Raw genomic sequence first — 26,133 nt, 5'->3', positions numbered from 1 at the left:
TAGCCCAGAAAAGATACACACAGTTTCTGCAGTTACGAATCTTCCCAGAAAACAGAGACAAACCACCATTCCAGTTCATAGCTCCAATAGGACCAACTAAAGCTCTGTCTCCCCAACAGCTCCTCAAAGAGGCCAGGAAACACAACTAAGAAGTGTGGAAAAGTAAAATACCCCAGGAGTAGACACTAACCAATAAGAAATGAGACACAGAAAGAAGCCAAAAGATATACTGCTTGTCCTTACACCCCCAACCATGAGCTGTTCTCAAGTTCAAGTGGTTTCATGTGGCCTCTGGGGAAAATTCCTACAAAAGCAGGCAATCAGTTGTATTTTCTCAGTAATACACCACCTTACATAGTTGGTTCTCATTATTCACAGTAGTTATGTTCTAGAAAGTCAATGTGAACACTGAATTTGTGAATAATGAACCATTGCTCCACGGTAAAATACAGAATTAGGTTCCTGAAAGCCTCTGGCGACAACATTTTGGTCAATGGATCACAATCTCATTTCATGTGTGTTTCTGTTTAAAGAGGCTTTTTCAAATATATTGTTGATTTGTTAACACAGAACTCACAGCCTACTGTAGTATTCACAGTACTCCCACTAGTGCCCAAACAAAGCTTATCTAACCCATGTATGGCACATGACAGTCTTCTGTATTTAGGAACACTAAATAGCACTTTAGCAATACAGCTGGGCTATTTTAAACACTGAAAGCACCAACAAAAAGCACAAAAGTATGACAAATGTGGCCCTAAAGAGAATACAAAAGGGACAATTATTTGCAGTATGAGAGTTCAAACAAGAAGGCAGAGCATCACTTTGTTCAACCTCAGTTGGGAAAGTGCAACACAAAACTCAAATTTTTTCATCCCTATGCACATGTCTGCAAATGACCACAAAAGCACCATGAGTACTGATTCTGGGGTTGGACACATATTTTATCAAGTAGGCAAATTCACAAAAAACAGAATCCAGGAATAAGAAGGATTGACTGTATTTGTTTTCTCTTATCGTCTCACTTTCCCTTTCCTCTTATTCTTTCTTCTCTGAAAATGTACTCTTCTCCCTTACCTCCAGTAAAATATTAGCCCATGAACTTCACCCAAGGCTCTGTTTCCAGGGAATGCAGGCTAAAACAGAAATCTTATCTTAGTTCAGTATGTTCAATATGTTTGCTGCTTAAATAAAATAATTTTTTCTCATTGGCAAATATATACCTACTTTATTTCCTAATATACATTTTCTCACAAGATAGTGGCAGTATGTATTTCTCTACCTAATGATTAAAATGTTTTAAAAAATTAAACTATAGCAAAAAGTATACTTAATTTCCACTTTATTAAGTATGTAATGCTGTCTTAAAAGATAGAACAGAAGCAAATTTTTGCTTGGTTGAAAATTCACTAAAGCATTTTAAGGAGGTCCCAAACACCTATTATTCATATTTTCAAGTAATTTAATGTGATATAGAAAATAATAAATCCTAGAAAACCTAAAAATATTCATGGTCCATGCAGATTCACATTTTATTGAAGAAGTTTAAAGGCTGAAAAGGGCATAGAACAAAATGAATCTTTTTATCCAAAGTACAACAAATTTATTAAGCACTTAGAAATATATTTGAGAATAATAATGAAGGATAATATCAGAACTAGGTATGACAATTTTAAAGACCTTAATAGGGTAAAAATATATAATAATATACTTCTAAGATCAATGGAAAAGTATGAAAGGCCTGAGAAAAAGATGTAATAATTTTGTATAAGCTCTAGGTGGAACTTCAAATCAGTAGAGGGTAGGATTGGCATTCATTGGAAATTTTGGAAAAAAATATGAAACTAAATAAATGTCAAGATATATTAAAAATAAATATAAAAACCTATTGATAAAACAAAAGAGAGCTGGGAGAAAATACAGGTTGATATTTTTATTACCAGAGGTAGAAAAAAAATCTTTCTAAATATAAACAGCAGAGAAATATGAAGGAAAAAGTTCATAGATCTGAATACATAAATATTTAAAGCCAGTAAAGAAGAAATTTCTGAAGTAAAAATATGGAGAAAACATTTTCAAATATGGAGCAAAATATTAAGATCTCTGATACACACACACACACACACACACACACTGAGCTCTTATAAATAAGTTAGAAAAGATCATCAGAAAAGAAAAGCAGGCAAATAATATAATCAATATAGATATAAAAATCACAAAGATGCAACAAAAATGGCAAAGCTGGGAGTGGAAAAGAATGTTCCATACCACTAGAAACCAAAGAAATACAAACGGAAACAATTCATTTGCTACCTACAAACTAGCAACAATATGAACCCTACTATCTGGCAGTCCAATGACTAAAAAATGGTAACTATCATACACTTTGGGTTCAGCACAGTGATCCCCAACCTTTCTGGCATCAAGGACCAGTTTCCTGAAGGACAATGTTTCCATGGATAAGGTTTGGGGCGGTGTGGGGTGATGGTCTCAGGATGAAACTGTTCCACCTCAGGTCATCAGGCATCAGTTAAGCGGCTCATAACAAACATGCAACCTAGATCTCTCACATACGCAGTTTACAATAAGGTTCACACTCCTATGAGAATCTAATGTCCCCGCAGATCTGACAGGAGGCGGAGCTCAGGTGGTAATGTTTGCTCACCTACAGCTCACCTCCTGCTGTGCAGCCCAGTTCCTAAGGGACCTTGGTTCAGAGGATAAATGGTCCTTTTTCAGAAGACCATGTGGTAATGAGTATCGAAAGTCTTTAAAATCCTACGTAAACTTTGACCAGCTATTCTGCATTTAGGAATGAACTCTAATTATTTCAATCTACATAAAGATATAACTAAAAATAATTTAGTTACATCTAAAAGTAATTTATAATAAGAAAAAATTGAAGAACAACCTAAAATTCCAAAAACAAGAGTCTATTTAAATTGCTGTACAGCTTAGAAAATTTAATGTCCAGGTTAAATGTTCATACTGTATTTGATTTTAAAAAGTGGTGTGTGTGTATGTAATATATCACTAATTGCCAGGTACTATTCTAAGCATTAAAAAAAATAAATTCCTTACAATAGCCCATAATGAGTTAGGTATTGTTATTAGCTCCATTTTACATTGTTTTGTAATGTTTAAAAAAAGTTGGAAAACATGCAGTAAACATATATCCATACACATTAATTAAAAAGACTCAAAGAGACTTTACAAAATAATAGTACTGGTTATCTCCAGATTAATATATGATTTTTATTTTCATTTGGATTTGTAAGTCTTAATAAAAACATGTATTACTCTGTTATAAGGAGATTTGTTATTAAAAATAAATTAAAATATATGGAAAATCAACTCACTTGTATTATTTATATATAGAAACTTTCCTCAGGTTGGAATAGAAACTTGAAGAAAATAATTCAACTGCTTTTTCCTAAGGCTGTGGCAAAACAGGTGACAAAGCTTGCAATGGGTAGTTGACTACCTAATACTTTTTGACCAGATGTATGTCATCCAATTTTGCCACACAATTTTGCAACCTTCCCAATGCACACCAACTGTATGTGCTTTCTCAGATCCTAGGTAATAAAAAGCAACCTAAATCTTTATCATATTATTTGCACAAATACGTACAAAGTATTTTGAGTCTATCACTTACTAGAGATTTGACTTCTACAAGTCACTTAACCTTTGAGCCTTGGTTTTCTCACCAATAAAAGAGGAAATAATACCTTCCTCAAAAGCCCACATACAAAATGTCTTAGCTCATAATACTAGTTCAATAACTAAATGTTTTTTAACTATTTAGTAAATTTCTGTAAATTACACAGCTCTTACTTACCGACAGGATAATTCTCCGTCCATAGCATCATGCTCATCTGTACTGGTATATGTTAATCTTCCTCCTACAACTGTCCCAACTAAGTATACCAGCCATGCAAGACGTCCTAATACAGAATAAGAAAGAAAAAATTTAATAAGTATTCATAGAAACATAGCTTATTTTGGGAGAAATTCCAAAATTAGCACAATGATTTAGTCTTCCAAACAAGTGATACATTATTGTGAACTCAGTTCTTGACAGAAAGCAGTTGGGTTTTAAGTTTATCAGGGCAGTGAAAATGGCATAGAATTTGGAGCCAAATAAAAGTAATTTGAATCCCAGCTCTACTAATTTGCTATGTGATCTTGCATAAGTTACTTATCTCTTTAAGTCTTAGGGTTTTCATTTATAAAATGGCAAAAACAATATCTACAACAAAGACATGATTGAAAATAAATTTGATTACAAAACACTAAACTGTCTAGGACCAGATCTGTTATTCAGTCAAAATATACTCTTAATGATCCAAGGACCAGTATCTTTTCGGAATGGTCAATGTCATGATAGTACCAATGTGATCATTTTAAATATTTCTCCTGCTTGGAGCATAATAAATAGTAATGAATTTATTCCTTCTGTATTTCTATGCATGATGTATAAAAAAATCCAAGATTTCACATTGTTTGACAGTAGAGTTAACGTCACAGCTGATAGCAATGGAGGATTAAATAGCTTTAAAACAGTGGCACAAATTGCAGCATCTAGAGTCTTCATAAATCTTACTTTGGGGGCAGCTGAAATTGACTAATTTGGAAATGGAGGTATTTATTGAATGATTTTTGCTTAACGTATATTATTTTACATCTCTGGATTCATTGATCTAGGTAGTAGATCCTCCAGTATTTCTGAGACCTTTAGAAATAATTAACGACATAAAATTACCTTGCTAAAAACATATTTTTTGCTACTCTTAAAGAATGATTTTTCAAAGATGAGTGGCCTATTTCACAATTCTGAAATCAGCCATTTCTAATTACGATACCTTTTCAAGTAAAAATGTTTTTTTAAAGTTATAGAATTGAACAATGAAGAAAAGAGGCTATCTGTGCTTGTTAGAACACTCAGAAAGGATAACTAAAAGGTACAAAAAGAACACATTCTTTCTGTTTTCCCATGGATACTAGCAGTCATTATTATACTACAATTAATCAACAACTCTTATATAATTTCTGGAGAGACACATCAACGTATTATGGTGACAAGCTTCCTGTGAATTAGAAATTAAACCTGGCAAGTATTCACATCCTTTATTCTCTCACAAAACAACAATAAATCAGAACTGACCAGTTATGCAGCCTTACACATTAGGAATGTGAAACAGATTAGGACAACAACACTAATTTGATGAAGTAATCCATTAAAAAACAGACTCAAGTTTCAAGACATATAATTCACGAAAAAGGTAACAGAACAAAAAATTCATGTAGGGAGTTGAAAGTATCCAGAAAGCTACTTTATGAATTTCAAAGTGTTTTAGGATCAATATAAAAGTCTATCATATAAAGTCTACCTTGATGACCCTGCTTTCTCTGTAGGCTCTAGCACTTCTATACACTTCTCATATTTCTTGGGCCTTGAGTATGGAGTAGGTGATCTTCATGTTCCTCATTTCTACTTAGAGACATTTTCTTTTTCGTCATGATGAAAGCATTCATCTTTACATCTTAAATCATCAACAACACTAACTAATATCCCTTCTTATTGCAATTATCTACTCTCCTGCAGATTATTTTCCATTTTTTGAAAGTACTGGTTTTGGGCTGTCACTCTTTCCAACAATATTTATATCATAATCACTAGTGATTTCAACATCTACAAAGATGAATCTTACAATTCCAACAATCCTTTGTTCTACTGGGAATCTTCCATCCATGAGCCCATCACTTTTTGAACAGCTTCAACTGCAATATAATTCACATACCAAACAAGTAACCCCCTTAAAGTACGTATTTCAATGTCTTTTAGTAAATTAACAGGGTTATGTAAGCACCACCACAATCTAATTTTAGAGCATTTTCATACTAGCTGTCATCCTTCATCCTACCCCTCTGCCCCTAACCCCCAAGCAACCACTACATTGTTAACTATAGTCACCCTACTCTATCAAACATTAGAACTTACACCTTTTATTTAACTGCATGTTTGTTTATACTCATTAACCAACCTCTCTTCATCCTGCCCTCTCTGGCCCACCCACACACCATTCTCAGCTTCTCCTATCTATTACTCTACTCTTTACCTCAAAGAAATGAACTTTTTATTGTAATAATAATTATTATTATAATACTTTAAGTTCTGGGGTACACGTGCAGAACATGCAGGTTTGTTACACAGGTATATACATGCCATGGTGGTTTGCTCCATCTATCACCCAGTCATCTACATTAGGTATTTCTCCTAATGCTATCCCACCCCAATTGCCCCACACCCTGCTATCCCTCCCCTAGCTCCCCACTCCCACAGGCCCCAGTTTGTGATGTTCCTCTCTCTATGTCCATGTGTTCTTATTGTTCAGCACCCACTTTTGAATGAGAACATACAGTGTTTGGTTTTCTGTTCTTGTGTCAGTTGGCTGAGAATAAGTTTCTAGCTTTATCCATGTCCCTGCAAGGGACATGAAATCATCTTTTTTTATGGCTTCATAGTACTCCATGGTGTATATGTGCCACATTTTCTTTATCCAGTCTATCACTCATGGGCATTTGGGTTGGTTCCAAGTCTTTGCTATTGTGAACAGTGCCACAATAAACATATGTGTGTGTGTATCTTTATAATGGAATGATTTACAATCCTTTAGGCATATACCAAGTAATGGGATTGCTGGTCAAATAGTATTTCTATTTCTAGATCCTTGAGGAATTGCCACACTGTCTTCCACAGTGGTTGAACTAATTTACACTCCCACCAACAGTGTAAAAGTGTTCCTATTTCTCCATATCCTCTCCAGCATCTGTTGTCTCCTGATTTTTTAATGATCACCATTCTAACTGGCGTGAGATGGTATCTCAATGTGGTTTACTGTTGTTTGGTAGTAAATTCTGAAATAAAAAAAATATGAGTCTTCCAATTTCATTATTTTACAAGATTATCTTGGATATTTTGGATCTCGTGGATTTTCATATGAACTTTAGGACCAGTTTGTCAATCCCTGCAAAAAAAGTCACAAGATTTTAACATGGATTGCACTGGATTTGGAGATCAATTTGAAGAGTATTGCCACCTTGACAATATTAAGTCTTCTGATCCATGACTATGAGAAGTCTTTCTACTTATTTAGATCTTTAATTTCTTTCAACATGGTTACAGTGTCAGTACACAATTCTTAAAACTTTTTCAAAATTTATGCCTATTTTATCCATTTTGATAATATTTTAAGTGGACTTCCTTTCTTCCTTACATATTCAATTTCTGATTGTTAAAAAACAAACATACCATTGATTTTATTTCTTGATCCTGTATCCTGAAAGTTTGCTGATCTCTTTTATTAATTTTTGGGAATCTGCCATTTCTTCACTCTCTCTTATACCCTTCAGATATTCTCTACTCTATGTATCTAGCTTAAATTCTATTGTCAATCATTATAAATCTCCGCCTTGCGTTTACATTTAGTTCCTCCTTTGCTATGACATACTCATCTCACAAAACCATAACCGTTTATGTTCAATACACCACTACTCTTTGCTGATACTCACACAGTTTAATATAACTGGGGAAAGATAAAACTATGCTGACCAGTCTTACCCTTGATGTCACCTTCTCAGGCCTTACCAAGATATCCTATCAATTTTCAATACCTTCCATGGTAGTCTGTCTTCAAATACTCATCACTGATTCCTTCCTTCCCTATATGTACATGCCACCAAGAGGTGGAGTTTATTCTTCTCATCTTTGGCAATCTGGGCTGGACTGTAACTGCTCTGACCAATAAAATCTGGTGAAAGCGATACCATCCTAGTATGGTGCCTAACCTTTACAAGAAGTGGTAGATTCCTCCAGAATCTCAGAGAATGTTCACTCTGGGGAAGTCAGCCACCATTTAAGAAGAACATACACCCTGAGATCATAATACTATTGAGAGGCTCAATTTGTCATTTGCAGAGACTGAACAGAGAGAGAAATGCCCAACTAGATAGAGTATACACTCTAAGTATTCCAGCCCACACACCAGACTAGTGAGTAAAGAAGCATTCAGGCAACTCCAGCCCAGCTGTCATCTTATTACAATGACTGAAAGACCCCTAAAGACAACTATCTGAGACTTATCAACCCCCAGAACACTGAGAGATAATAACACAATTGTTATCTGATAAGCCATTAAATTCTGGTAATGGATAACACAATCCCCTCAACATTTCACATGCTCCTTCCTTGCTTCATTAGTTTACATTTTAGCACTTAACATTTCTTAACATATTTTATGTATTGTAAACTGCTGAAAGCAGGTGTTTTTGTCTGTTTGGTTGTCCATTACATCTCCAGAACCTAAAACAATGCTCTGTATATTGTACATTATCAACAGATATGGGTTACTGAATTAAGAAATCATAATATAGAAAATATAGCATGAAAAAGGAAAGAAATGGTTAACATTACCAATTTAGTAAATGCTTTAAAAGGCAGACCCATTATTAATGAATGGTAATGGTAATTATATTTCTATTGCTTAAATAAAAGCAATACAAGATATGATACAGCTGATCCTCATTATTCTATAGATTCCATTATTTGTGAATTTGCCTACTTTGTAAAATTTATTTATAATCCCAAAATCAATACTCACAGTCATCTGCAGATGTGCAGAGTAGTGAAAATCTATAGTTGTCCAGTACAAATCTGTAGTTTGTTTCAAGCCCAGGGCAAACAAAGTGAAACTCTGCCTTCTCGTTTCAGCTTCATAATGTAAACAAGTATGCTTTAAATGGTCTATCTACCGCCACATTTTTTGTTTTTTGTTAGTGATTTGTTAATCATCTGTTTAAGATGACCTAAGCATAATGATGACGTGCTATGCAGTGTTCCTAAAGAAAACAAGCTTGTTATGTGTCTTATATAGAGAACTCATGTTAAATAAGCTTTGTTCTGGCATAAAAAGTAGTGCTGCTGGCTGTGAGTTCAATCAATGAATCAACAATATATATTAAATAAGGTGTCTTTCTACAAAAACATACATTAAAAAAGGTTATGTGTTGGTTGGCTGATGAAAACGTTGTGGTCAGAGGCCCACTGGAGCAATGGTTCGGTATTTGCTAATTTATGGCTCACAGTGACTTTACCTAACATTAACTACCAAACAACAACAATTAGCAGTGTTTCTCAGATTTTACAGAGGTCTCTATTAACAGACTATGCTCTAATTGTGTGTGGGATATGTTATACGCTTCATGTTATGGATGTGAATCTGAAACACTGCAAGCATGACTTTTGGTGAATGAAAATGTAATATTTTACCTGTTCTATGGGAGTCACTCTTTTACTCTTTTAAAAACATCCTATTGTAAATTATTTCTCAAAATGAAAAATACTGAAATGTAAATAATTATCTTCCTTGTATATCAGTTTAGATTTTTAGATACTGGTTTCTTAAAACAAGCTTTATTATTATTAAAAATAATAGCAAAGATTTATATAGTAGTTACTCTGCACCAGGCACTGTTCTAAACATTGTATCTGTATCTACATTCATTTAACATTCTAAATCCCTATTTAAAAGTGCAGAGCTGTGATTGAAATCTAGGGAATGAATTTCTAAAAGTTCATTCTCAAACTATTACACTTCTCAACACTGGTAAAAGGGAATATTCCAACATACAGTTGTCAATTAGCTAGACAGACCTTCATGATCCAACAATCTCTTAAGTGTTTAACACATTATGAGCCTTAACCCTGAACTGTTCTCTAGCTGTCTCCTGAGTCTTAACCACAAATGAGACTGCATATGCTTTGGGGATCATTACCAGGGAAACATTTCACAGTTTTTTTATTCCAAAAATGAGACACATAAAATGAATATTGGTTGATATAGCTGAATTTAAAATAAGCAAGCTTAATTTTGGGGCTTACCAATAATGTAAACACAGAAATACCTGCCTACATGTCCTTGATAAAACATGTCTACCTGAAAATAGAAAAAGATTTCACCATGCATGTAATTTGTTTTTATTTTGCTATTAGAAGATAAATTTTTTTTTTAAAAAAGAAGCAGTACAAGTTAGCTAATAAGAGCAGAGCATAGGTTCAAATCGTGCCTCTAGTACTTATTTACACTAGCTACTTAATCTGACAAGGATAATAAGACCTAGCACATAGAGTCGTGACAAGCACCAACTGGTATTTTGTATATAACATATATGAGTAAGGGCTGTAAGTGCTCAGTAAATGTTGGCTAGTATCATTATTATTAAATTGTCATCCCCTTTTAACCTGGTTCTGTATCAGACCTACGAAAAAACATAAGACATACCAATATGTAACATTCAGGTTCTTTCTGTGCCTTACTTCAGATGGCTGCTCAAGAAAATGAAGCCATACAATAAGAATTTCTAAGTTCTTTCCTCTCTACCAAGAGGCTTATTACTAAAGCTAGTTACAATTAGCCATATACACATTTTAATGCTGTTAGTAAAACAAACACCCTGCAAACAGGAAAAAAAAAAAAAACATTTCCAGGAGAAATACATTTCAGGAAAACATTTGCTAAGGATCTACTTTGTGTCATGTTCTATGGCACTGATGTAACTAAATACACAAATGCATGGGAGACTGTGGGGCAGAGGAGAGACTCCATGACCTGGGAACTGAACCTAGTGAGAGGCAGATAAGATAGAAGAAAAAACCACTGGCTAATACCAGAACGACTAAATATAACAACAAACATCTAATAATAGAACATCTAAATACAAAATGTGAATTTCTCAAAATTTAAATTTGTACTAATTTCTTTAGCCTTGAAATTAAACTTATTAGATCAAAGAATGCCTTGCAGAGATAGCATGTGATTATGAACATTTTCTTCTAAAATTACAGTAAATTTTGAAAGGAAGTTTATTTAGAGAAAAATAGCGTACATATATATTCCATTTTAGAAAGCAATGATTTCTATTGTGTAAGAAATAGAAAAGCAGATTATTTCTTAAGCCTTACAAATCAAACAAGTATTGAATGAGTTAGGATTAATGTTGGAAATAAACAGTGAAATATAAAGACATTATTATTGGCCACTCAGACTCAATGCCAGTAATATCAGCACTTTGGGAGGCTGAAGCAGGCAGATCACTTCAGGTCATGGGTTTGAGAATAGCCTGGGCAGCATGACAAAAACCACATCTCTACCAAAAAATACCAAAATTAGCTGACTGTGGTGGCACGAGCTTGTAATCCCAGCTACTCAGGAGGCTGAGGTGGGAGAACACTTGAACCTGGGAAGCAAAGGTTGAAGTGAGCCAAGATCGCACTACTGCACTCTAGCCCAGTTGACAGTGAGACCCTGTCACACACACAAAAAAGACATTAAGCAATCAAATATAATCAAATATAATTTTGGTACTTAGGTGAATGAGAAACAGTATTTCTCATCAATATTAAATTATTTCCTAAAACTGAACAATTTTAGACTCACAGTGTTCCAAACAGTAAATGTTAAGAAGTTACTTAGGGAAATAAGCTACTAAACTAAAAGTAAAATACTGTACGGTCCCATTCATATGCAGAATCTTAAAAAAAAGTACCATACATAGGAACAGAGTGTAAAATGGTGATTACTAGAAGGATAGGGAGGAAATTAGGAATTAGGTCAAACGGTACAAACTTGCAGTTGCATAGGAGTAAGTCTATTGATGCACAGCATGGGCACTACAGTTAATAATACTTTATTTGCTAAACGAGTAGATTTTAAGTGCTCTTACCACAATTTTAAAGATGGTAACTATGAAAGGTGATAGGATAATCTGGCTGACTGTAGTATTCATCTTACTATGCATTTCAAAACATCATGCTGTATACCTTAAATATATACAAAAAGTTATTTTGGTAATATAATTACATTCACAAAATTTAAAGAACCATGTAAATACACGTATCTAAATTGCACTTAGAGAAAAATATCTGCTACACGAGTTTCATATCTATAAATTTTTTAAAATCTCATTTTATAATAATATTAAATTTCCATTATAATTTTCCATTTTTCTATTTATTCTGAAACGTTCAGGGTACTTGTTTTAGCAGTTGTTCAAACATAGAACATTTTTTCCTTAACAAAATAATTATTGCTGTAATAATCTGTAATTATGGTTTATAACTGCAATAATCCCAAAGAAATCAGTCATTACCATAGATCACAAGTAATTGTTAACTACTGTTAATGACCTATTTCTTAGGGATTATTGTTTTTGTAAACCATGACCATATCACCACAAATACAGAAGAGCAAGGCAATACAATACAAATGAGATCATAATATAATAATAAACTTATTTTGTAACATTAAAAGCCATTAAGCATCTAAATTAAAGCACACATAACAAGAGCATATAATTTTCTTTGTTCAACACTAACTGAAGTGTTTACACACCACAAAAACGGAATACTACTACACACAGTGTATACAAACTACAGCCACATTAGACATTTTTCATAATATATATAAAACGATCAATTTTGACCAGACCACAAATATCTCTAAAAGGGCAGACAGATTCCTTCCCACTGACCTTTTGACTAATACTACTAAAACTTCTAAGTACTAGGCATTATATTACAGATGTTATTTTACTAAACCTGCATAGTATATCCAACTATAAAAACTCCTTCAGTTTATATTAACAAATGTTTGACATTTTATTCAAGAGACAGTCCTATTTAATACCACTAAATTATTTCCTTTCAACTGATTCATATATTTTGAACATTTAGACTTTCATTCAACACCCTTTTGAAGAAAAATAGGTCTTTTCCAACCAAATCTCTTTACATTTTAATGGAATAATTGATATATGTGAAAACATACTTGTAATGCACATGAAATGTAACAAAACAAATACCTACCCAATAAAACAATCAAGGCATTGGTACGGTCACACCTACCTCCATACCCTATCCTGAGCTTGACCTCCTACCTTCCACCCTAAAAATAACCATGATCCAATATTTACTGCTTATTGTTCTTTTGGTTTGTTAAAAGTTTCATTACATATGTATATATTCCTAAACAATACACTTCAAGTCTAATTTGTTTGGAAACTTTAAGTTTCATGCTGTACACAGCTTCCTGAGAGCTGCTTTTTTTTCCCATTAAACATCTTATCTCTGACACTCAACCTTACAAGATATAGTTCATTCATTTTTATTGTTATATAATATTGTATAATTACATTATGTTGTATTTATTTATCCATCTTCATGTTGATGGGCATCAGAGCTGTTTCCACTTTTTGCCATTATAAACAATAATGCTATGAACATTACTGCACGTCTTGTGTACAGATTTTCTAGAGCAGCAATCCCCTACCATTTTGGTACCAGGGACAGGTTTCATGGAATCCAATTTTTCCACAGACTGGTTAGGAAGGGGCAGTGATGGTTTTGGGATGAAACTGTTCCACCTTTGGTCAGCAGGCATCATATATATTAGATCCTCATAAGGAGAATCTAACAAGGAGCATGCAACCTAGATCTCTCGCATGAGCAGTTCACAATAGGGTTCACGCTCCTATGAGAGAATCTTAAATGCCGATGCTGATCTGACAGGAGACAAGAGGAAGAGCTCAAGCGGCAATGCTTATTCGCTGGCCGCTCACCCCCTGCTGTGCAGCCCAGTTCCTGTCAGGCCATGGACCAGTACCACTTCATGGCCTGTGGTTTGGAGACCCATGTTCTAGAGGACACATGTAAGGGTGTAAGCATCAGGTCAATAAGTATTCACATGTTTCACTTTCCAAGATTGCATCAAATTCATTTCTATTTCATTTCCAACTGATTAAACTTTAAACTCCCACCAGAAGAGTGTAAGAATTTCTTCTGACTCATATTTTTCTGTAAGATTTCTTACGATTTTATTACTAGTAGACTGGAAAATATATTTCATGTAGTCTATTTCTTTTCTAATAATGAAGTTGGGCATTTTTATGCACCGTTTAAGTTTTCTGCCAGATGCCTATTTGCTATTGATCATTTTCCTAAATAATTGTTTATTTTACTGATTTGTAAGAATTATTCTTATATTCTTCCAAATGGTGATTCTTCCTTATTGTGTGTTGCAAATATCTTCTAAGTTCTTGTCTCTTTCTTTTTGAAGTCAATTTTAGTAATTATTTTTTCTAGAAATTTATTTCCTAATTTATTGACCTTAGAAAATAGTAAGAATGATACCTTTTAAATCTTTGCTGTATCCATTATTACATATCTTCCATTTGTTCCTAATAGTATATATTTGTGAATTCTTTTTTTTTTCTTTTTAATTTTTTATTGGATTTTAGGTTTTGGGGTACATGAGCAGAGCATGTAAGACAGTTGCGTAGGAACACACATTGCAGTGTGCTTTTCTTTCCTTCTCCCCTTCACCCACATTTGGCATTTCTCCCCAGGCTATCCCTCCCCACCGCCCCCTCCCACTGACCCTCCCCATTTCCCCCCAACAGACCCCAGTGCTTAGTACTCCCCTTTCTGTGTCCATGTGTTCTCATTTTTCATCACCCGCCTATGAGTGAGAATATGTGGTGTTTCATTTTCTGTTCTTGTGTCAGTTTGCTGAGGATGACGTTCTCCAGATTCATCCATGTCCCTACAAACGACACAAACTCATCATTTCTGATTGCTGCATAATATTCCATGGTGTATATGTGCCACATTTTTCCAATCCAGTCTATTATCAATGGGCATTTGGGTTGATTCCAGGTCTTTGCTATTGTAAACAGTGCTGCAATGAACATTCGTGTACATGTGTCCTTATAGTAGAATGATTTATAGTCTTTTGGATATATACACAGTAATGGGATTGCTGGGTCAAATGGAATTTCTATTTCTAAGGCCTTGAGGAATCGCCACACCGTCTTCCACAATGGTTGAACTAATTTACACTCCCACCAACAGTGTAAAAGTGTTGCTTTTTCTCCACATCCTCTCCAACATCTACAGTCTCCAGATTTTTTAATGATCGCCATTCTAACTGGCGTGAGATGGTATCTCAATGTGGTTTTGATTTGCATCTCTCTGATGACCAGTGACGATGAGCATTTTTTCATATGATCGTTGGCCTCATATATGTCTTCTTTCGTAAAGTGTCTGTTCATATACTTTGCCCACTTTTGAATGGGCTTGTTTGTTTTTTTCCTGTAAATCTGTTTGAGTTCTTTGTAAATTCTGGATATCAGCCCTTTGTCAGATGGGGAAACTGAGAAAATTTTTTCCCATTCTGTTGGTTGCTGATCCACTCTAGTGACTGTTTCTTTTGCCGTGCAGAAGCTGTGGAGTTTCATTAGGTCCCATTTGTCTATTTTGGCTTTTGTTGCCAATGCTTTTGGTGTTTTGTTCATGAAGTCCTTGCCTACTCCTATGTCCTGGATAGTTTTGCCTAGATTTCCTTCTAGGGTTTTTATGGTGCCAGGTCTTACGTTTAAGTCTTTAATCCATCTGGAGTTAATTTTAGTGTAAGGTGTCAGGAAGGGGTCCAGTTTCTGCTTTCTGCATATGGCTAGCCAGTTTTCCCAACACCATTTGTTAAACAGGGAATCCTTTCCCCCTTGCTTGTTTTTGTCAGGTTTATCAAAGATTGTATAGTTGTAGATATGTTGTGTTGCCTCCGGTGCCTCTGTTTTGTTCCATTGGTCTATATCTCTGTTTTGGTACCAGTACCATGCTGTTTTGATTACTGCAGCCTTGTAGTATAGTTTGAAATCCGGTAATGTGATGCCCCCCGCTGTGTTCTTTTTGCTTAGAATTGACTTGGCTATGCAGGCTCTCTTTTGGTTCCATATGAAGTTCATGGTGGTTTTTTCCAGTTCTGTGAAGAAAGTCAATGGTAGCTTGATGGGGATAGCATTGATTCTGTAAATTACTTTGGGCAGTATAGCCATTTTCACGATATTAATTCTTCCTAACCATGAACATGGAATGTTTCTGCATCTGTTTGTGTCCTCTCTGATTTCGTTGAGCAGTGGTTTGTAGTTCTCCTTGAAGAGGTCCCTTACGTTCCTTGTGAGTTGTATTCCAAGGTATTTTATTCTTTTTGTAGCAATTGTGAATGGCAGTTCGTTCTTGATTTGGCTTTCTTTAAGTCTGTTATTGGTGTAGACGAATGCTTGTGATTTTTGTGCATTGATTTTATATCCTGAGACTTTGCTGAAGTTGCTTATCAGTTTCAGGAGTTTTTGGGCTGAGATGATGGGGTCTTCTAGGTATACTATCATGTCGTCTGCAAATAGAGACAATTTGGCTTCCACCTTTCCTATTTGAATACCCTTTATTTCTTTTTCTTGCCTGATTGCTCTGGCTAGAACTTCCAGTACTATATTGAATAGGAGTGGTGAAAGAGGGCATCCTTGTCTAGTGCCAGATTTCAAAGGGAATGCTTCCAGTTTTTGCCCATTCAGTATGATATTGGCTGTTGGCTTGTCATAAATAGCTTTTATTACTTTGAGATACGTTCCATCGATGCCGAGTTTATTGAGGGTTTTTAGCATAAAGGGCTGTTGAATTTTGTCAAATGCCTTCTCTGCGTCAATTGAGATAATCATGTGGTTTTTGTTTTTGGTTCTGTTTATGTGGTGAATTACGTTTATAGACTTGCGTATGTTGAACCAGCCTTGCATCCCTGGGATGAATCCTACTTGATCATGTTGAATAAGTTTTTTGATTTGCTGTTGCATTCGGCTTGCCAATATTTTATTGAAGATTTTTGCATCTATGTTCATCATGAATATTGGCCTGAAGTTTTCTTTTCTCCTTGGGTCTCTGCCGGGTTTTGGTATCAGGATGATGTTGGTCTCATAAAATGATTAGGGAAAGATTCCCTCTTTTGGATTGTTTGAAATAGTTTTAGAAGGAATGGTACCAGCTCCTCCTTGTGTGTCTGGTAGAATTCGGCTGTGAACCCGTCTGGACCTGGGCTTTTTTTGTGTGGTAGGCTCTTCATTGCTGCCTCAACTTCAGACCTTGTTATTGGTCTATTCATAGTTTCAGCTTCCTCCTGGTTTAGGCTTGGGAGGACACAGGAGTCCAGGAATTTATCCATTTCTTCCAGGTTTACTAGTTTATGCGCATAGAGTTGTTTGTAATATTTTCTGGTGATGGTTTGAATTTCTGTGGAATCTGTGGTGATTTCCCCTTTATCATTTTTTATTGCATCTATTTGGTTGTTCTCTCTTTTCTTTTTAATCAATCTGGCTAGTGGTCTATTTTGTTGATCTTTTCAAAAAACCAGCTCTTGGATTTATTGATTTTTTGAAGGGTTTTTCATATCTCAATCTCCTTCAGTTCAGCTCTGATCTTAGTTATTTCTTGTCTTCTGCTGGGTTTTGAGTTTTTTTGATCTTGCTCCTCTAGCTCTTTCAATTTTGACGATAGGGTGTCAATTTTGGATCTCTCCATTCTCCTCATATGGGCACTTATTGCTATATACTTTCCTCTAGAGACTGCTTTAAATGTGTCCCAGAGGTTCTGGCATGTTGTGTCTTCGTTCTCATTGGTTTCGAAGAACTTCTTTATTTCTGCCTTCATTTCGTTGTTTACCCAGTCAACATTCAAGAGCCAGTTGTTCAGTTTCCATGAAGCTGTGTGGTTCTGGGTCGGTTTCTGTATTCTGAGTTCTAACTTGATTGCACTATGGTCTGAGAGGCTGTTTGTTATGATTTCAGTTGTTTTGCATTTGTTGAGCAGTGCTTTACTTCCAATTATGTGGTCAATTTTAGAGTAGGTGTGATGTGGTGCTGAGAAGAATGTATATTCTGTGGATTTGGGGTGGAGAGTTCTGTAAATGTCTATCAGGTTTGCTTGCTCCAGGTCTGAGTTCAAGCCCTGGATATCCTTGTTGATTTTCTGTCTGGTTGATCTGTCTAATATTGACAGTGGAGTGTTAAAGTCTCCCACTATTATTGTGTGGGAGTCTAAGTCTCTTTGTAAGTCATTAAGAACTTGCCTTATGTATCTGGGTGCTCCTGCATTGGGTCCATATATGTTTAGGATCGTTAGCTCTTCTTGTTTTATCGATCCTTTTACCAGTATGTAATGGCCTTCTTTGTCTCTTTTGATCTTTGTTCCTTTAAAGTCTATTTTATCAGAAATGAGAATTGCAACTCCTGCTTTTTTTTGCTCTCCATTTGCTTGGTAAATCTTCCTCCATCCCTTTATTTTGAGCCTTTGTGTATCCTTGCATGTGAGATGGGTTTCCTGTATACAGCACACTGCTGGGTTTTGGATTTTTATCCAATTTTCCAGTCTGTGTCTTTTGATTGGTGCATTTAGTCCATTTACATTTAGGGTTAATATTGTTATGTGTGAATTTGATACTGCCATTTTGACGCTAAGTGGCTGTTTTGCCTGTTAGTTGTTGTAGATTCTTCATTATGTTGATGCTCTTTAACTTTTAGTGTGATTTTGGAATGGCTGGTACTGGTTGTTCCTTTCTATGTGTAGTGCCTCTTTTAGGAGCTCTTGTAAAGCAGGCCTGGTGGTGACAAAATCTCTGAGTACTTGCTTGCTCGCAAAGGATTTTATTTTTCCTTCACTTCTGAAGCTCAGTTTGGCTGGATATGAAATTCTGGGTTGAAAGTTCTTTTCTTTAAGAATGTTGAATATTGGCCCCCAGTCTCTTCTGGCTTGTAGTGTTTCTGCCGAGAGATCTGCTGAGTCTGAAGGGCTTCCCTTTGTGGGTAACTCGACCTTTCTCTCTGGCTGCCCTTAGTATTTTCTCCTTTATTTCAACCTTGTTGAATCTGACGATTATGTGCCTTGGGGTTGCTCTTCTTACAGAATATCTTTGTGGTGTTCTCTGTATTTCCTGCATTTGAGTGTTGGCCTGTCTTGCTAGGTGGGGGAAGTTTTCCTGGATGATGTCCTGAAGAGTATTTTCCAGCTTGGATTCATTCTCTTCGTCCCCTTCTTGTACACCTATCGAACGTAGATTAGGTCTTTTCACATAGTCCCACATTTCTTGGAGACTTTGTTCATTCCTTTTTGCGCTTTTTTCTCTAATCTTGGTTTCTTGTTTTATTTCATTGAGTTGGTCTTCGACTTCAGATATTCTTTCTTCTGCTTGGTCAATTCGGCTATTGAAACTTGTGCATGCTTCGCGAAGTTCCCGTATTGTGTTTTTCAGCTCCTTTAATTCATTCATATTCCTCTCTAAGTTATCCATTCTTGTTATCATTTCCTCATATCTTTTTTTAAGTTCCTTAGTTTCTTTGCATTGATTTAATACATGTTCTTTTAGCTCACAAAAGTTTCTCATTATCCACCTTCTGAAGTCTAATTCCGTCATTTCGTCACAGTCATTCTCCATCCAGCTTTGTTCCCTTGCTGGTGAGGAGTTTTGGTTTTTTCTAGGAGGCGAGGTGTTCTGGTTTCGGGTGTTTTCCTTTTTTTTCCGCTGGTTTCTTCCCATCTTTGTGGGTTTATCCGCTTGTCGTCTGCGTAGTTGCTGACTTTCGATTGGGTCTCTGAGTGGACACCCAGATTGTTGATGATAAAGTATTTCTGATACTTGGTTTTCCTTCTACCAGCCTAGCCCCTTCCCTGTACGACTGCTGAGGTCCACTCCAGGCCCTGCTTGTCTGGGGTGCACCTCTAGCAGCTATGGCACAGTGAGGGATGCTACCCGTTTCTTTTTCTGCTATCTTTGTCCCAGGATGATGCCTGCCAAATGTCAGTCTTTTGGATATAGAGGAATCAGGGAGCTGCTTGAGGTGATAGTCTGTACTTTTTTGGAGCTCAGTTGCTGAGCTGTGAGCTCTGTTGTTCATTCAGGGCTGCTAGGCTGCTATGTTTGATTCTGCTGCAACAGAGCTCATTAAAAAAAAAACCCTTTTGGGGGGAGGACTCAAGATGGCGCTGTGAGAACAACCCAGGATTGGAGCTCGCATTGAATCCGCAAACGGTGAGTCTGAGCTGCATTTCCAGACTGATCTTTGTTGCCCACAGAACGGGGAAACTCCCAAGTATAAAAAAGACACGGGACGCCAGGCAGTAGGTCTGCCTGGCGAAGCCGGCAGCCTGGGCGGCGGCGGCCGGCCCTACCCAGCAATCCCCACAGGGCGCGCTTGTCCAGGTGCCTTGTTGAACCGGCAACCTGAGACTTGAGAGGGCTGGACTTGAGACTGAACGAGACTTGGACAGAAGCCCAGCCCAGGGGATTGTAGGGACAGATCGTTTGGGATACACAGTGGGACGAACAAAACCGCGATTTCAAACTATCCCGAGCAGACGGCCTGAGACGCTCTGTGGGGGAGGGGCATCCACCACTACCGAGGCAACCCGCCCCAACTGAGATACACGTCCATTGCTGACGCAGCCAGCCGTTGCCGAGGCAACCCGCCCCACCTGAGATACACGCCCACTGCTGATGCAGCCAGCCGTTGCCGAGGCAACCCGTCCCTACTGAGATACACGCCCACTGCTGACACAGCCTACCGTTGCTGAGGCAACACGCTACAACGAGGAGACTCCGCCGCAGGGCGTGGCGGAGACCACAGCAGAGCCTGTAGGAACAGGGCGAATCACACAACAGCAGGGAGGAACCTCGGCAGCCAAACAGTGGCTAGTCTGCCTTCTAGCTGGGCAGGACACCTCATCGAACATCCAAAAATAAAGCCCAAACCCCTCAACACAGAGCATTTGAGGGAAAAAAAAAAAAGCGTTTCTTAATGAGCTCTGTTGCAGCAGAATCAAACATAGCAGCCTAACAGCCCTGAAGGAACAACAGAGCGCACAGCTCAGCAATTAAACCCCTATAAAGTACAAACTGTCTCCTCAAGCAGCTCCCTGACCCCTCTATATCCAAAAGACTGACATTTGGCAGGCATCATCCTGGGACAAAGATAGCAGAAAAAGAAACTGGTAGCATCCCTCACTGTGCCACAGCTGCTAGAGGTGCACCCCAGACAAGCAGGGTCTGGAGCGGACCTCAGCAGTCGTACAGCGAAGGGGCTAGACTGGTAGAAGGAAAATCAAGCAACAGAAATACTTCATCATCAACATTCTGGGTGTCCACTCAGAGACCCAATCGAAAAGTCAGCAACTAAGCAGACGACCAGCGGAAAAATCCACAAAGATGGGAAGAAACCACCGAAAAAAAAAGGAAAACACCCGAAACCAGAACACCTTGCCTCCCAGAAAGGACCAAAACTCCTCACCAGCAAGAAAACAAAGCTGGATGGAGAATGACTGTGATGAAATGACGAAATTAGACTTCAGAAAATGGATAATGAGAAACTTTTGTGAGCTAAAAGATCATGTATTAAATCAATGCAAAGAAACTAAGAACCTTGAAAAAAGATTTGAAAAAAGATTCAAGGAAATGATAACAAGAATGGAAAACTTAGAGAGGAGTATGAATGAATTAAAGGAGCTGAAACACACAATACGAGAACTTCGCGAAGCAAAAACAAGTTTCAATAGCCGAATTGACCAAGCAGAGGAAAGAATATCTGAAGTCGAAGACAAACTCAATGAAATAAAACAAGAAACCAAGATCAGAGAAAAAAGCGCAAAAAGGAATGAACAAAGTCTCCAAGAAATGTGGGACTATGTGAAAAGACCTAACCTACGTTTGATAGGTGTACCAGAAGGGGATGAAGAGAATGAATCCAAGCTGGAAAATACTCTTCAGCACATCATCCAGGAAAATTTCTCCCACCTAGCAAGACAGGAGAACACTCAATTGCAGGAAATACAGAGAACACCACAAAGATATTCCGCAAGAAGAGCAACCCCAAGGCACATAATCATCAGATTCAACAGGGTTGAAATAAAGGAGAGAATACTAAGGGCAGCCAGAGAGAAAGGTCGGGTCACCCAAAAAGGGAAGCCCATCAGACTCACAGCAGATCTCTCGGCAGAAACACTACAAGCCTGAAGAGAGTGGGGGCCAATATTCAACATTCTTAAAGAAAAGAACTTTCAACCCAGAATTTCATATCCAGCCAAACTGAGCTTCAGAAGTGAAGGAAAAATAAAATCCTTTGCAAACAAGCAAGTACTCAGAGATTTTGTCACCACCAGGCCTGCTTTACAAGAGCTCCTGAAAGAGGCACTACACATAGACAGGATCAACCAGTACCAGCCATTCCAAAATCACACTGAATGCTAAAGAGCTTCAACATAATGAAGAATCTACAACAACTAACAGGCAAAACAGCCACTTAGCGTCAAAATGGCAGTATCAAATTCACACATAACAATATTAACCCTAAATGTAAATGGACTAAATGCACCAATCAAAAGACACAGACTGGCAAATTGGATAAAAATCCAAAACCCAGCAGTGTGCTGTATACAGGAAACCCATCTCACATGCAAGGATACACAAAGGCTCAAAATAAAGGGATGGAGGAAGATTTACCAAGCTAATTGAAAGCAAAAAAAAGCAGGAGTTGCAATTCTCATCTCCGATAAAATAGACTTTAAAGCAACAAAGATCAAAAGAGACAAAGAAGGCCATTACATAATGGTAAAAGGATCGATACAACAAGAAGAGCTAACGATCCTAAACATATATGTACCCAATGCAGGAGCACCCAGATACAAAAGGCAAGTTCTTAATGACTTACAAAAGAACTTAGACTCCCACACATTAATAGTGGGAGACTTTAACACTCCACTGTCAATATTAGACAGATCAACCAGACAGAAAATCAACAAGGATATCCAGGGCTGGAACTCAGACCTGGAGCAAGCAAACCTGATAGACATTTACAGAACTCTCCACCCCAAATCCACAGAATACACATTCTTCTCAGCACCACATCACACCTACTCTAAAATTGACCACATAATTGGAAGTAAAGCACTGCTCAACAAATGCAAAACAACTGAAATCATAACAAACAGCCTCTCAGACCATAGTGCAATCAAGTTAGAACTCAGAATTCAGAAACCGACCCAGAACCGCACAGCTTCATGGAAACTGAACAACTGGCTCTTGAATGTTGACTGGGTAAACAACGAAATGAAGGCAGAAATAAAGAAGTTCTTCGAAACCAATGAGAACAAAGACACAACATGCCAGAACCTCTGGGATACATTTAAAGCAGTCTCTAGAGGAAAGTATATAGCAATAAGTGCCCATATGAGGAGAATGGAGAGATCCAAAATTGACACCCTATCGTCAAAATTGAAAGAGCTAGAGGAGCAAGATCAAAAAAACTCAAAACCCAGCAGAAGACAAGAAATAACTAAGATCAGAGCTGAGCTGAAGGAGATTGAGACACGAAAAACCCTTCAAAACATCAATAAATCCAAGAGCTGGTTTTTTGAAAAGATCAACAAAATAGACAGACCACTAGCCAGATTGATTAAAAAGAAAAGAGAGAACAACCAAATAGATGCAATAAAAAATGATAAAGGGGATATCACCACAGATTCCACAGAAATTCAAACCATCATCAGAGAATATTACAAACAACTCTATGCGCATAAACTAGTAAACCTGGAAGAAATGGATAAATTCCTGGACTCCTGTGTCCTCCCAAGCCTAAACCAGGAGGAAGCTGAAACTATGAATACACCAATAACAAGGTCTGAAGTTGAGGCAGCAATTAAGAGCCTACCACACAAAAAAAGCCCAGGTCCAGACGGGTTCACAGCCGAATTGTACCAGACACACAAGGAGGAGCTGGTACCATTCCTTCTAAAACTATTTCAAACAATCCAAAAAGAGGGAATCCTTCCCAAATCATTTTATGAGACCAACATCATCCTGATACCAAAACCCGGCAGAGACCCAACGAGAAAAGAAAACTTCAGGCCAATATCCATGATGAACATAGATGCAAAAATCTTCAATAAAATATTGGCAAGCCGATTGCAACAGCAAATCAAAAAACTTATTCATCATGATCAAGTAGGATTCATCCCAGGAATGCAAGGCTGGTTCAACATACGCAAGTCTATCAACGTAATTCACCACATAAACAGAACCAAAAACAAAAACCACATGATTATCTCAATTGACGCAGAGAAGGCATTTGACAAAATTCAACAGCCCTTTATGCTAAAAACCCTCAATAAACTTGGTATCGATGGAACGTATCTCAAAGTAATAAAAGCTATTTATGAAAAACCAACAGCCAATATCATACTGAATGGGCAGAAACTGGAAGCATTCCCTTTAAAATCTGGCACTAGACAAGGATGCCCTCTCTCACCACTCCTATTCAATATAGTACTGGAAGTTCTAGCCAGAGCAATCAGGCAAGAAAAAGAAATAAAGGGTATTCAAATAGGAAAGGCGGAAGCCAAATTGTCTCTATTTGCAGACGACATGATAGTATACCTAGAAGACCCCATCGCCTCAGCCCAAAAACTCCTGAAACTGATAAGCAACTTCAGCAAAGTCTCAGGATATAAAATCAATGCACAAAAATCAGAAGCATTCGTCTACACCAATAACAGACTTAAAGAAAGCCAAATCAAGAGCGAACTGCCATTCGCAATTGCTACAAAAAGAATAAAATACCTTGGAATATAACTCACAAGGAACGTAAGAGACCTCTTCAAGGAGAACTACAAACCACTGCTCAACGAAATCAGAGAGGACACAAACAGATGGAGAAACATTCCATGTTCATGGTTAGGAAGAATTAATATCGTGAAAATGGCTATACTGCCCAAAGTAATTTACAGAATCAACGCTACCCCCATCAAGCTACCATTGACTTTCTTCACAGAACTGGAAAAAACCACCATGAACTTCATATGGAACCAAAAGAGAGCCCGCATAGCCAAGTCAATTCTAAGCAAAAAGAACACAGTGGGGGGCATCACACTACCGGATTTCAAACTATACTACAAGGCTACAGTAATCAAAACAGCATGGTACTGGTACCAAAACAGAGATATAGACCAATGGAATAAAACAGAGGCACCGGAGGCAACACAACATACATACAACTATACAATCTTTGATAAACCTGACAAAAACAAGCAATGGGGAAAGGATTCCATGTTTAACAAATGGTGTTGGGAAAACTGGCTAGCCATGTGCAGAAAGCAGAAACTGGACCCCTTCCTGACACCTTACACTAAAATTAACTCCAGATGGATTAAAGACTTAAACATAAGACCTGGCACCATAATAACCCTAGAAGGAAATCTAGGCAAAACCATCCAGGACATAGGAGTAAGGAAGGACTTCATGAACAAAACACCAAAAGCATTGGCAACAAAAGCCAAAATAGACAAATGGGACCTAATGAAACTCCACAGCTTCTGCACGGCAAAAGAAACAGTCACTAGAGTGGATCGGCAACCAACAGAATGGGAAAAAATTTTCTCAGTTTCCCCATCTGACAAAGGGCTGATATCCAGAATTTACAAAGAACTCAAACAGATTTACAGGAAAAAAACAAACAAGCCCATTCAAAAGTGGGCAAAGGATATGAACAGATACTTTACGAAAGAAGACATATATGAGGACAACAATCGTATGAAAAAATGCTCGTCGTCACTGGTCATCAGAGAGATGCAAATCAAAACCACATTGAGATACCATCTCACGCCAGTTAGAATGGCGATCATTAAAAAATCTGGAGACAACAGATGCTGGAGAGGATGTGAAGAAAAAGGAACACTTTTACACTGTTGGTGGGAGTGTAAATTAGTTCAACCATTGTGGAAGACGGTGTGGCGATTCCTCAAGGCCTTAGAAATAGAAATTCCATTTGACCCAGCAATCCCATTACTGGGTATATATCCAAAAGACTATAAATCGTTCTTCTATAAGGACACATGTACACGAATGTTCATTGCAGCACTGTTTACAATAGCAAAGACTTGGAATCAACCCAAATGCCCATTGATAATAGACTGGATTGGAAAAATGTGGCACATATACACCATGGAATATTATGCAGCAATCAGAAATGATGAGTTTGTGTCGTTTGTAGGGACATGGATGAATCTGGAAAACATCATCCTCAGCAAACTGACACAAGAACAGAAAATGAAACACCGCATATCCTCACTCATAGGTGGGTGATGAAAAATGAGAACACATGGACACAGAAAGGGGAGTACTAAACACTGGGTTCTATTGGGGTCAAAAG

The 26,133-nt window shown here is 37.3% G+C and overlaps 1 protein-coding gene across 4 annotated transcripts in view; it reads right to left on the bottom strand.

Moving 5' to 3' along the window:
- RANBP17 (RAN binding protein 17) overlaps window positions 1–26,133 on the bottom strand; it is a 438,613-nt gene that overhangs the window by 337,896 nt on the left and 74,584 nt on the right. For all 4 annotated transcript variants that reach the window (XM_002744545.7, XM_008990995.5, XM_078365784.1 and 1 more), the window contains one exon: window positions 3,842–3,947. In XM_002744545.7, coding sequence (XP_002744591.2) covers window positions 3,842–3,947 — 106 coding nt within the window. The remainder of the gene's footprint in view (window positions 1–3,841; window positions 3,948–26,133) is intronic.

Source organism: Callithrix jacchus, chromosome 2, assembly GCF_049354715.1.
Source record: "Callithrix jacchus isolate 240 chromosome 2, calJac240_pri, whole genome shotgun sequence".
Lineage (NCBI taxonomy): Eukaryota > Metazoa > Chordata > Mammalia > Primates > Cebidae > Callithrix > Callithrix jacchus.
The sequence above is the reverse complement of the archived record's forward strand: the minus strand, read 5'-3'. Positions and strand labels throughout refer to the sequence as shown.